The sequence below is a fragment of the Micropterus salmoides genome, unplaced genomic scaffold, assembly GCF_014851395.1.
Source record: "Micropterus salmoides isolate LMB-PRFRI ecotype aquatic unplaced genomic scaffold, ASM1485139v1 Ms_hic_scaffold_10, whole genome shotgun sequence".
NCBI classification, from domain to species: Eukaryota; Metazoa; Chordata; class Actinopteri; order Centrarchiformes; family Centrarchidae; genus Micropterus; species Micropterus salmoides.
The window spans coordinates 6,756,340-6,768,664 of NW_024040041.1; the positions used below are offsets into that span (position 1 = coordinate 6,756,340).

The window sequence follows — 12,325 nt, forward strand, 5'->3', positions numbered from 1 at the left end:
CCATTGAACTCTTTACTGCATTTAAATGTCTTTCTACATTTTCCTTGGTTGCTTTTATATTTTATGGAAAGCACTTTGAATTGCCTTGCAATTAAAATGTGCTATACAATAAACTTGAGGTCATGACCCCTGAGAAATGGGACTTTGGCAGTGGGGATACAATTTAATATCTGTGGCTGACTGACAGTGAAATAGATTCACTGTGCACTCAGTTTATGAAAGGTTGCCCTTGTTGCTGTACATTCAGTGCCTAGGTCTTCCAAGGTAAATATCAGTGCAGGAAGTTTAAACTATTTACAATTCCAAAACTATTAGAGTTAGGCTAAAGGGTTAAACAAAAATGAAATTGTATTTCTTTAAACATGTCTACAAAACCAAATAGTTAATTTAGGCTGATGGTGGGTGGAAGATTGAAGTGTTCCTTGGTGCGGTACTCAGAAGATGACGATGGTGCATTACAATACCACACCACTGAAAATATTAAGGTTATGATCAGAATGTTTTATTTTTAAATATATGGCGCGACGTCCCCATCTTTGGCTGCTGGGATGTCTGTCTCTGTATCCTGTGTTGCAGATGTCAGGAGGCGTGGTTAAAATAATCAGTTGTTGGAGCCACCTAGGCCTGGTGTTCTCCACTATAAGTGCGTGTCTTTTGTTCTGCACTGGGGGCTAGAGGAGGGAAACCCTGTTCCCTATGCTCCATGCTCTTGTTTCTTTCACCATACAACACTCACTATTCCTTCAAGCATGCATACCTGCTGACATGACTGATCAGATTATCAAACCTCATGACTTTTTGAATATTAAGTTGTTAGTTTAAAATAAAGTAATGGTACCTTTCCTGCAGTTTCTCTCATTGTTCCGTTTTGAGCCAGGTGTGACATGGTATTAGAAGAATGGGTACCTGTATGCTGTACAGGTCTGCATGTAGCACCTTAATGCCAAAGCAAATTCCTTGAACACTAAAGATCCAGACAAACATGATTGGTACAACAGATCTGCCGCCACTCGGGCAAAGCTTTGCCTCTAGATGTGGTATTAACATTTTAGAGGACAAACTATATACATTTTAGCAACAATTACAAGCTGTATAAAAGTCAAGCTAATTACCCGACTAAGCCATTTTCAATTTACAAAGTCAAACATGTCCCTTCTAAAAAGGGAGCCATCCAGTTGATTCATGACGCTGTGTGACATCACCTACAGCTTCTAAGTCAGTATGAACAAGTCATGTAACAGATGCAGACAGACAAGACTCCAGCTCAAAATGTTTATTCAGACCAGAACCACAGTTGTTAAAGTGTCATGAGGAGGTTTATAGGTAATGAGTGCAAAGTCAAAACCTAATATCCATCCACTATTAGACAAAACAGCGACAGAACATATCAACTGAGGATAAGACTATTCGATGTCAAATTATGCTCATAAAGGAACTGGAGCAGAAGGTTGCGTTTAGTTTAAAGCCTGCGTGTCAGTAAGATTTTCACTCCAGGCTCCATCCTGGGACTTTGCGTTTAGCTCTTGCCCTCCAGGGTGTGCTTGTCAAACAGGTACTCTGCCATCTTGTTGGTGTTGGCGTCCATGCGGGTGAGGTTGGTAATGTGGTCGCCCAGCTTCTTGATGGCCTCCACCTGCTCGTTCAGGTAGTGGGTCTCCAGGAAGTCGCACAGCTGAGGACAGGATGAGAGAACAATTGTTGGTTTGGTAAAGACAGACAGTTTACTACCAGTACTGATGAACCCCAACAGACTGTTTAAATAACTTACATGAGGGTCTACATGGTCAGAGGCCAGTTTGTGCAGGTCCAGCAGAGCCTGGTTGACCTTCTTCTCCAGCTGCAGGGCACACTGCATGGCCTCCAGCCCGCTCCCCCACTCATCACGCTCTGGTTTCTAAAGACAAACTGTCAGTTACAGCAGACTGAACACTGGATATTTTAAGCCTTATGCACACAAGACACGTTTTGCTGAGTCACCAGTACTACCAATCACCCTCTGTCTCATACCAGGCTCAGGATTAGCTCTGATATTGATGATTACTGAGGCAGTAATTTAATTCAGGTAACCAGGAGATTTATTATGAGAGATCATTTATCTGCCCTAGCCACACAGGCTGAGGAGGGACATGTCACAACAGGACCAGTTCTCCGGTCTGAACTGACCTTGACGTCCTGCAGGACGATGCGTCCTCCCCTTTTGTTCTGGAAGGACAGCAGCTTCTGAGCATGCTCCCTCTCCTCATCACTGTTTTCCTTGAAGAAATGGGCGAAGCCTGGAAGGGCCACATCGTCACGGGAGAAGTAAAAGGCCTGTGAGGGACAAGGTGGGACGAAGGCAGAGGAGAAAAACAGCAATTAGGAGACATGACCCCTCATTTGGCTAAGGGTTGTTACAATCAGTACTAGAAATACACTTTCTAGACAAGCACTGAATTTGACTGACAAACCAACACAAGCAGCATCAGCATGACACAGCATTTTTTTATTCAGTGAAAACATTCCTTATCTAGTAACCTGCCAGTCAGTGATAAACAACCGAATAACGTTAATGCAGAAACAGCAAGCTGATATTGTAATGCTACATTATTAAGTTAAGCAGTGACAAACCTTAAATATACACAAATTCAATTGCATTCATTATTATTAATTTTATCATGAAGTCAGTCAGTCTGCCAATGCAGGTGGATGATATATTACCAAAACATGACATTACACAATATTGTTGTTGTTTTCCTCACCATAGAAGTGTAGGTGTAAGAGGCGTACAGCTCCATGTTGACCATCCGGTTGATGGCGGCCTCGCACTCGCGGTGGTAGTTCTGACGCACTTGGGACTCCATTTTAGCTGGCGTTTAGCTTTTTATTAACAAAACGGTACAAAAATAGAGCTTTACGACGACTTTATCAGCAGTGTTCAAGTAGAAAAAGCTGCTTGTGTCCGGAATGCAGAGTAGTTGAAATAAAAAGCGGGACGAAGGAAGAAGTTCCGTTCAAACACTGTTGAAGCAAGAACTCCTCAAGATTTTCTTCCCTGGTGTAAATGGCAGATAAGGCGCTCCGTGTATTTATACCCCACTGCAGACCTCGTGACAGATGTAACGTGAGCCATTTCGGCCAATCACAAACAGAGCACGACAGTTGCAAAGCAGTTGCTTTTTTCATACATGATTTTTTTCGTGAACTGCTGACGGTCACCTGCAATGACGAAGCACTTTTGGTGTTTCAAGAGACACCTAATGAAGTGAAAATCAAAAACACAACTCTCCTGCCAGCAGCATGTCTTGGCTAAGTAGAAAGCAAGCTGAATGTTCATGGCAAAGTCATTTAACATTACAGGTCACACACAAATTATGGCTGGAAAAGTGCTGTGTGGTGGGTTGTGGGCCACTTTGTTTCCCATTTACAGAGATTGTACATTATTAGGGATGTTACAAACACTGGATTTGTATTTCATTACACACACACAACAGACAGGAGATATTCACTGAATTTGACAAAAAGATGTGTATTTGATTAGAATTGTTTACCCCACCTTTAAGTGTAAAGGTGAGTTGAGAAGTTTTAATTTTTCCTTTATTTGCATGTGAAATAAATAATTAAATAGAAAAACAGAATACTTGAAAACACATGTAGCCTACAAGTACTTCCAACTGCAAACAGTAATTTGTTCCAATGCAGTTTCAGAGGCTCTTGAAAACTTTATGGAGAGTTTTCTGAGTGCTGGTCTTTTTTTTATAAGCTGACCTAAATGGATTGTTGCTTCCCCATACATTTAGGCAGTAGAACTTGGTTAGTTATTAAAGTTAGTAAACCCTGTGTTGTGAAAATACCACCAGTTTCAGGTGTGATGAAGAAGTTTCAGAGACTGATCAAGACTTACGCAACATTATTTATTGAGCCCGGCTGAGGAGTTAGGGCCAGCATACACCAAATCTGAAGGGTTTTTCCTCTCTTTGGATATTTATCCTTCCTAGACCTCCAGAGCTTTACTAAGTGTCCAAATAATGATAATGATAAAACTTCTCTATACATGTGTGAAGAGTCTATTGGTTATTGGTTCTAATCAAGACACATTGTGTGTCATTCAAGTCACGTGCAACAATTTCTACATAGAGCCAGTTAGCCTGTTTGTAATGAGACAAAATAAAAATAATCTCTTGGGTTACTCTTTATACATTTCCTCTAATTTGAAATGACTATGAACATTTTTTGGGCTGTGTCTCTGTATGTCACTTGTTTTGATTAAAATAGCTATCTTTAATGGCATTGCTGAGGGTTTAATAAATTAATAAAGTACAGGTTTTTGGATGTATCACAGAGACATGGTAGACTCTATCATTGTTTCAATCAAGTATCTCAGGGGTGTTTTTACTACAAATACATCCATTTTCCATCCATCCATATTCATTCTAGTTATTGGTTCCCTTTTTGTTACTTTCTTGTTCCTTTTTAATTCTCCCAAACTGGTTCCAACCAGCAGAGCACTGAGGTAAACTTCCCGTCAGACATTTCCTTTGTCACAAGACGGCTCTCTCTCACTGTCACCCTGATCAAAACGGAACAAAGTAACAGGAAGGATTGCCTTGACACTGTGAAACGCTTAGTCAAAACAATGACACAGCACAATCTTCAGTTGAACCTGACACTCCTTATCCACAAGGCTGACTAATAGTGACACAGCACAAAATAAGGATGGGTGCTGTCTAAATTGCTGAGTCACTTTTCTGCAAGCATGAGAGTGTGGGATATAAAGTAAGTACATTGTAAATTGTGCTGTGGTGACAAGTGCTTATCTTACTGAAGCACCAAATTCTGTGTTATTGTTTCCTGGTTTATGGAAAATAAAGTTAATGCATACAGGTTATAGTGCTTTAAATGAGGAACAAAGAGTGTTCTGACTCGTCGCATCTAAGACCATTAACCCTGCATGGCTTCCTGTCTTTAGCCCATCCTTTCTTACATGTGTCTGTGCTGTGTATACTCTTTCACAGGGCAACCCTGAGGTATGAGATATATTTGCATGGTCAACAGTGATATCTTGTTTTACCAGCATGAACAATTTCCCCTGCAGCTTTTGTAAGCAGTCCACCACATGAGAGTTCCTATAACAAAGCCCTCCTGGAAAAATACAATGTCAACAATATGGGTAAGACGAGATGGGGTGACAGCAAAGTGTCAAAATAGATTAAATTAGAAATAGAGATGACTGGGACCAGGTGTTCCCAGTCACTTCAAGTGGACGGACCCACCTATCAGTTACATGAACCTGCAAGAGAAGACCTAACAAGGCAACAGTGGTTAAGGTGTTCCTGGAAGACATTTTTCCCCTAGGAAGGTGACATCATGACCCCACCCAACTCTGCCTCTAATTGGCTAGTACTTGTTGCCTTTTGTTGGTAACATAATAAATAATTCAACCAGAAAGCCTGTCCTTTTTCAAATTAAAGGGTGGCTCTTTGGACTGCAGCCATACCAGCCACACTACATGTTCATTAAGAATAACACCTGTCTTGATAATTCCTGTGTAACACTGTGCCACTTCCTCATAAACTTCATGCCTGCCCGCATGGCACCCATACTTACTGTGTGCAAAATAAGACCTTAAGCCCAAGGCTATAAAGGAAGCAACTACTCGTGACATGAGATGATGAACTTCAGCTCAATATCCAGCTCTCTTTGGCCAACATTCTTACTTGAGTCTTAGCAGATACATTAATACTAAAACATAAAATGAATGGGTGAAAATTTCACAAGTTACCTTCACCAACGTATTTAAAATAACCTTTCAGGTAAGATTAAAGATAACCCATGTCAGGAAGTGGTAGGATCCAGACAATAGTGTCAGGTACAGATGTTGACCAAAGTACTTGTCCAGACTGATAAAGCACAGCTTTACAAGTGGAATACTGTCTCACTGCTGTCACTGCTGGTTTATTATAGTCTGATAAGGATGAGGCTATGTTGCCTTGTACTATGTACCTATAATTTGAAGATAAAGACAGGGAAAAGCTAAAACATGATGTAAGTTTACATGGGGACAAACCTCAACCCAGATCTCAATGTTTGTTTTTTAACTCCTGGTAGAACCAGATGGGCCACAGAGACTAATAATTCAGAGCATAGGCCTACACTTTTTTAAAGTCAGTTTTATACAGTTTGCTTTATAGTTAACACTATCATCCAAATCATTCTTTCAGGTATCATTAAAAAATATGTACATACAGTTGATGTTTTACTCCAAAGCCTTTTAATTGTGAGTACATAAGCATTTATAGCAAACATTTTCTGAACTGGTTCTCCTGTTGATGGTCACGGCAAGCTGGAGCCTATCCCAGCATGCATTAGGGAGGGGGCAGAGGACACCATTCAGCCCTATGCTCAGTTTGGTCTATATGAAGGAACTCCCACAGGTACATGGATAAAATGCACTTTTTTGTTGTTGTTGTTGAAAGGCTCACACATGTGTTCCCCTCTATGTATTTACATTAAGTAATTATGATGTTTTACCTCAATTGTGATGTGCAACTAGAAATTAAAATAGTAACGAACAAAGTGCATTAAAAACAAATTATACTATCAATCCTTCAGACGGCCTGCTTCACTCCAGGGCTGCATGATGCATTTCTTCTATTTCATCATATGATTTAGAATAAGAACAACTTGAGAAACAGGTCTATTCTTTTGGCAGCCAATAAGGGGCAGGCTGGATAAATGGGGTACAGTGGAACCTAGTATTCATTTTCATTATTTTAATTACACAAGACTAATAAGTTATGCAGACAGTCCACTTGTTACCCTGTAGTTACACATTAATATCAAGGGTGAGGATTGTATAATATTGTAAGTTTTCACTGTCACCCATTCTCTATATTTACACAGTAACAATAACTGTCAAGGTTTGTTTTTTGCTTCATTACACTGCATAAATTAGCTTAGTGGCTAGGAGACATTTCCTCTACTCATAGCTTAACAAATTACATCTATTTATACTAGTTCTTACTCACGACTGATTTAAGTCACTGCATCTCCACTACAGTTGAATTTCAACCTGAATCCACGTTTTGTGGAAACAGCAGCTGATGTCTTAGCAAGAGCAACAAGCTAGCAGTGCTCCCCATGTACAAATCTGTCAGTTTAGAGGACTGTCTGAGGATTACAGTATTCACTGCAGAATTAAATGCTTAGATTTGGGCACTGTGATGGGTGGTAAAATTGTATTGTGCACAGATTCAGTATCTGCCTTAATGGCTTTGGGTGGGGTGAGGGTGGCCTAGCTAGGCCAGATATAGTTGGGGAGATTTTAATGATGAGTTCTAAAGTGGAGAGAGAGGGAGGGTTGTGGTGTGTGGGTTTTCTGTGGGCGCCAGCACATGTCGGGGTTAAGGGTAATGAGGTGGCAGATAGCGTGGCTGCGGCAAGTTTGTCCAGGGACAGTGTAGAGGTGCAGGTGCCACTTGGTAGGATGGAATGCAGCAGCAGCATCAGTGAGATACTGATTCATATATGGCAGCAAGAGTGGAGTGCTGACAAGAGAGAGAGAAAGCTGCACAACATTCAACCTGCAGCTAAGCTTGGCAATAAAGTGAATGCCTTGGAATGATGATGTTAAACTGAGAAGGATGGAACTGGGAGATTGCGGGGCTAGCAAGTGGTCTGATGCTAGTAGGGAGGCATAGAGATGGCAATTGTGAACACTGAGGAATCCTGGAATCAGTACAACATGTCTTAATGCATTGTCCGCTTTATGTCAAGCGAAGGAGGGAGTTATTAATAGAATGAGGCAAATTGGGAATGGAAACATTTTCCAACAGAACTCTGCTGAGCAACAGGGGGCTTCAAAAAGATAGATATAGGAAAGTAATAAACTTGCTTAAATCCACAGATCTATATATCGCAAGATATAGATCTCAGATGATAAAGCAGCAATGGCAATATTACATCAGTGGGAGGCAGCAATGCACTAAACAGTGCGGAGTCTGCTGGGGAAAAAAGGGAGACAAACATGAACAAGCTAGCGTTGCCTTCAGGCCAAAATGGTGGAGGCGTAGCTCTGGGCACTAATGTTGCAATAGAAAGCTCTATAAGCTTCAACTTCTAGTCACTGTAAGTTCTTTGGCCATGTTTCCGCCTGATTGGCCAACCAGAAGTTGGCCACAGGGCAGGATCAGGTAGGAAACTGGTTGGATCTGAGCTAGCTGACTGCCGGCCAGAGTACAGGCTGGTTGTTAATAGCCTGGATGCTAGCAGGATGAGAAGTTGGCTGGATGCTAGTGTGGCATATAGGATATTTATAGGAAAATGCCCACTTAGATTACTTGTGTGTTATTTTATAGGTATGCACTTTATTTTGAATGTTTACAGACACCCCCCATTCAATTTTTAACAGTTCTATTTGCAGTTAAAAGGGCGCGCGATCACTGCAAGTATATAAGCTGTGGGATGCGCTGCGTTCTTCAGTTGGCAGTAAAACAGTAAAAAAGTTTTTTTAAAAAGTAAAACAGCTGAGGACCAGCCAACTCACCACCTTATTTCATTTATTCTTTCAGAGTAAATCTTTTCTAAAATATGTCAACACTTGCACTCTATGGGTGTAACACTAGCGGTCTCAAGGCTAACTACAAATTACAAAACATTGCAGTATTTTGACACAAAATATGTGTCAAAATAACAAAATATTTTCATCAACCCTATCAAATACAAATTACAAAATCCTATATTTCAAATGCTTATTTTAAATACATGTTTCATAAATCTCTCTCATCATGTGTAAAAGTTACATAAAGTTTTTAGGTCAATATGAACAGGTCATATAACAGATGCAGACAGACACCAGAGTCCAGCTCAAAATGTTTATTCAGATCAGAAAGGTACAGTCACAGTTGTTAAAATGTCACACAAGAGGAGGTTTATAGGTAATGAGTGCAAAGTCAGAACCTGATAATATCCATTCTTCCATGTAACATTTAACAATGACACCACCAGAACGTACAAGAACGCACCAGACTTAAGCAGATTGGATGCAAAAAGGTTGCGTTTAGTTTAAAGCCTGCGTGTCAGTAAGATTCTCTCCAGGGACTTTGCGTTTAGCTCTTGCCCTCCAGGGTGTGCTTGTCAAACAGGTACTCTGCCATCTTGTTGGTGTTGGCGTCCATGCGGGTGAGGTTGGTAATGTGGTCGCCCAGCTTCTTGATGGCCTCCACCTGCTCGTTCAGGTAGTGGGTCTCCAGGAAGTCGCACAGCTGAGGACAGGATGAGAGAACAATTGTTGGTTTGGTAAAGACAGACAGTTTACTACCAGTACTGATGAACCCCACCAGACTGTTTAAATAACTTACATGAGGGTCTACATGGTCAGAGGTGAGTTTGTGCAGGTCCAGCAGAGCCTGGTTGACCTTCTTCTCCAGCTGCAGGGCGCACTGCATGGCCTCCAGCCCGCTCCCCCACTCATCACGCTCTGGTTTCTACAGAAGACAAACAGTCAGTTACAGCAGACTGAACACTGGTTATATTAAGCTTTAACATTGGAGCGGGGAGATCATTTATCTGCATTAGACACAGGGTGAGGACACATGTCACAACAGGACCAGTTCTCCGGTCTAAACTGACCTTGACGTCCTGCAGGACGATGCGTCCTCCCCTTTTGTTCTGGAAGGACAGCAGCTTCTGAGCATGCTCCCTCTCCTCATCACTGTTTTCCTTGAAGAAATGGGCGAAGCCTGGAAGGGCCACATCGTCACGGGAGAAGTAAAAGGCCTGTGAGGGACAAGGTGGGACGAAGGCAGAGGAGAAAAACAGCGATTAGGAGACATGACCCATCATTATTTGGCTAGAAAACAGTTGTAACAAACAGTAGTTATGCAACCAGGCAGCGGTCAGGCACACAACTCACTCACTCTGTGATTAACGACCGATCAGTGATAAACAACCAAGTAATGCAGACACTTATTCCTGCATTAAATAATAGTGATATAACTAGATTATATCTCTTTAGTTAGCAATTGTTTTCAATATTATTCCTTTTAACATGAAGTCTGTCAGTCAGCCAGTGTAGGCGTAGGTAGGTCAATGCCATAAGACATCACACAGCAGTAGTATTTGCATACATTAATATGTAGCCTACTATTTAAAACATTGTAAGAGTTTTCCTCACCATAGAAGTGTAGGTGTAAGAGGCATACAGCTCCATGTTAATCATCCGGTTGATGGCGGCCTCACAGTCGCTGTGGTAGTTCTGACGTATTTGAGACATTTTGTCTTGACAGAAAAGGCTTCTCGTGTCCGGAATGCAGATTAGTTGAAATAAAAAGCGGGACGAAGGAAGAAGATCCGTTCAAACACTGTTGAAGCAAGAACTCCTCAAGATTTTCTTCCCTGGTGTAAATGGCAGGTGAGTCGCTTGTGTATTTATCCCCTACAGCAGACCTCATGACATCACTCTGCACATTTCTGCCAGTCACTGAGCTCAGATGGCACATGACAGTGGCAACGCTTTGAGATGAGGGGTGAAGTTGCTTTTTTTTCTCCTTACTCGCAGTAATCCAGGTTTAATGTTCCGTTGATTTATTCTGAACTGCTGACAGCCAGTCACCTGCACTGACAAAGCACTTTTGTTGTTTCAACAGACAACAAACAGCACTAATGAAATTCAAATACAGAATATCTTTCATTGTGTACTGTCTGTGTTTAAAGGTGAGTTGTGAAGTATTTTCCCTTTATTTGCACAAATGCAACAGCATAAAATGCATTTTGCAAAAAGAATAAATAGAAATACAGAATACTCTGTTATTTTATTAACCACATTTCAGTAGTTTCGAAAGATTATTGATTGACCTTGATTTAGAAAAGGTAGAACGTGGTACAAATAAAGAATCACCAGAATGCAGGAAATGTAGTGTTTTTGACACTTAAAATTTCCCTTTTCTTTTTTAATGCATTCTGGGATAGGGTCTAATTTAAAAGTTACATCACTCTTGTATAAAACCTTTCAACCTGCAGGGGAAATTTTTCAGTAAAAAATATAAAAAGGAACAAGAAAGTAACAAAAGATATCCAACAACTGGACAATATTTACTAAAAACTGAATGTTTCAACAAGATTGTGTCAGGTCCCTTAATGGTGTACATGTTTGTATATTTCAGTGTCTATGAGTAATATCTAGTAATAGTTACTAAAAGAGCCACATTGACATTTTGTGAATAAATTGCATGCTTCTTTTCAAACATTTCTCATTAGTTACTGCTGTGAAGGTCTAGAGGCCAACTACTCAACAACAACAATTTCAGGTCAACTAGTTATACTGGCTGCACCGAGATATGCTAACATTTGCTAATTGGCATACAATGTACACCATAGCTTGATGGAATTGTAATTAGTTTTGCAGGTATTTATTATTATTATTAAGTGATTACCACGGTTATTACAATTCATCATGAGCGTGGCATGTATGTCTGTACAAAATGTCATGGCAATCTGTCCAACAGCTGTTGAGGTCTTTCAATCTCAATCAAGCAACCGACCAACAGACCAGCGATGCCATCCATAAAGCCATGCTAAAAAAATGAAAAGCGAGTATGCACATTCATTAAATGATCTTCTTTAAATTATGTTTAGACAGTGAGACCCACTCTTCTCTCACACTTTTCTCTCTGAGACTTCCAATAATCTACAGTCTTCTGTCTACTTTTTGATCCAGGGCTCTGCTACCTGCAGGTCTGTCTGCAAAGACAAATGCTGGCTCATTCAAGATACTTGTAATAAACCAAGCAGAGCTGTGATGACCATTGTAAAAAAGATGCATAAGTCACCAGGACTTGTGTTTATGATGGCAGAAATAGCATAGCAATAGCAAACATCAGGTCAACTGGTTCTGTTTATTCTCCCCTGCAAGTTTGACAATGTGAAAGGAAGAACCTACACTGGTTGTCTTAATCCTAATGATGGTATATGTAATAAAACACTGCACACTTGGAGGTTTTTACATTTTTGGCATCAGTTTATACCAGTTGAATACATCAGTAATGCAGCTAACATGAGCCCTTCATTGTGTATTTTGTTCTTTTTTTTTTGTGAAATAAATACAAGGAAATGTATTGCAGTTTTATTAATGTTTTCTATGAAGATTCTCAGTCATCCAGGTCATAGTTATCCAACGAAGGTTAAAGTCAAGGGCAACTGGATTTGGTTGAAGATGCTGGAATTATTAATGTTATGTTTAGGCAAGGCAGGCAGGTTTATTTATACAGCACATTTCAACAACAAGTAAATTCAAAGCGCTTTACGTAAAACATAAAACCAACATGGGGAAATATATAAAATACTTTGAAAT

The 12,325-nt window shown here is 40.4% G+C and overlaps 2 protein-coding genes and 1 long non-coding RNA gene across 3 annotated transcripts; 1 reads left to right on the forward strand and 2 right to left on the reverse strand.

Annotated features, from left to right (window-relative positions):
• Window positions 1-1,258: 1,258 nt before the first annotated feature.
• LOC119882652 (ferritin, middle subunit) lies at window positions 1,259-3,049 on the reverse strand. The gene is made up of 4 exons (XM_038692801.1): window positions 2,739-3,049; window positions 2,164-2,310; window positions 1,769-1,894; window positions 1,259-1,672 (listed from the first exon to the last, which is right to left on the reverse strand). The coding sequence occupies exons 1-4, from the start codon at window positions 2,838-2,840 to the stop codon at window positions 1,517-1,519; spliced, it is 531 nt and encodes a 176-aa protein (XP_038548729.1). The 5' UTR covers window positions 2,841-3,049; the 3' UTR covers window positions 1,259-1,516.
• Window positions 1,259-10,398, reverse strand: LOC119882665 (ferritin, middle subunit-like). Its single transcript, XM_038692823.1, has 5 exons — window positions 10,151-10,398; window positions 9,607-9,753; window positions 9,336-9,461; window positions 9,103-9,239; window positions 1,259-1,535 (listed from the first exon to the last, which is right to left on the reverse strand). The coding sequence occupies exons 1-5, from the start codon at window positions 10,247-10,249 to the stop codon at window positions 1,517-1,519; spliced, it is 528 nt and encodes a 175-aa protein (XP_038548751.1). The 5' UTR covers window positions 10,250-10,398; the 3' UTR covers window positions 1,259-1,516.
• LOC119882674 lies at window positions 1,332-9,165 on the forward strand. The gene is made up of 2 exons (XR_005440536.1): window positions 1,332-1,447; window positions 9,028-9,165. It is a non-coding gene; the product is annotated as an uncharacterized LOC119882674 (long non-coding RNA).
• Window positions 10,399-12,325: the final 1,927 nt, after the last annotated feature.

Bases quoted from the DNA above. Each gene is read 5' to 3' on its own strand.
- LOC119882652 (XM_038692801.1), bottom strand. From the start codon at position 2,840: ATGGAGTCCCAAGTGCGTCAGAACTACCACCGCGAGTGCGAGGCCGCC. The intron at 2,311-2,738 runs GTGAGGAAAACA...TGTCCCTCACAG, and splicing joins CTTACACCTACACTTCTATG to GCCTTTTACTTCTCCCGTGA. The intron at 1,895-2,163 runs GTCAGTTCAGAC...GTTTGTCTTTAG, and splicing joins TCGTCCTGCAGGACGTCAAG to AAACCAGAGCGTGATGAGTG.
- LOC119882665 (XM_038692823.1), bottom strand. From the start codon at position 10,249: ATGTCTCAAATACGTCAGAACTACCACAGCGACTGTGAGGCCGCCATC. The intron at 9,462-9,606 runs GTCAGTTTAGAC...TGTCTTCTGTAG, and splicing joins TCGTCCTGCAGGACGTCAAG to AAACCAGAGCGTGATGAGTG. The intron at 9,240-9,335 runs GTAAGTTATTTA...TCCTGTCCTCAG, and splicing joins CTGACCATGTAGACCCTCAT to CTGTGCGACTTCCTGGAGAC.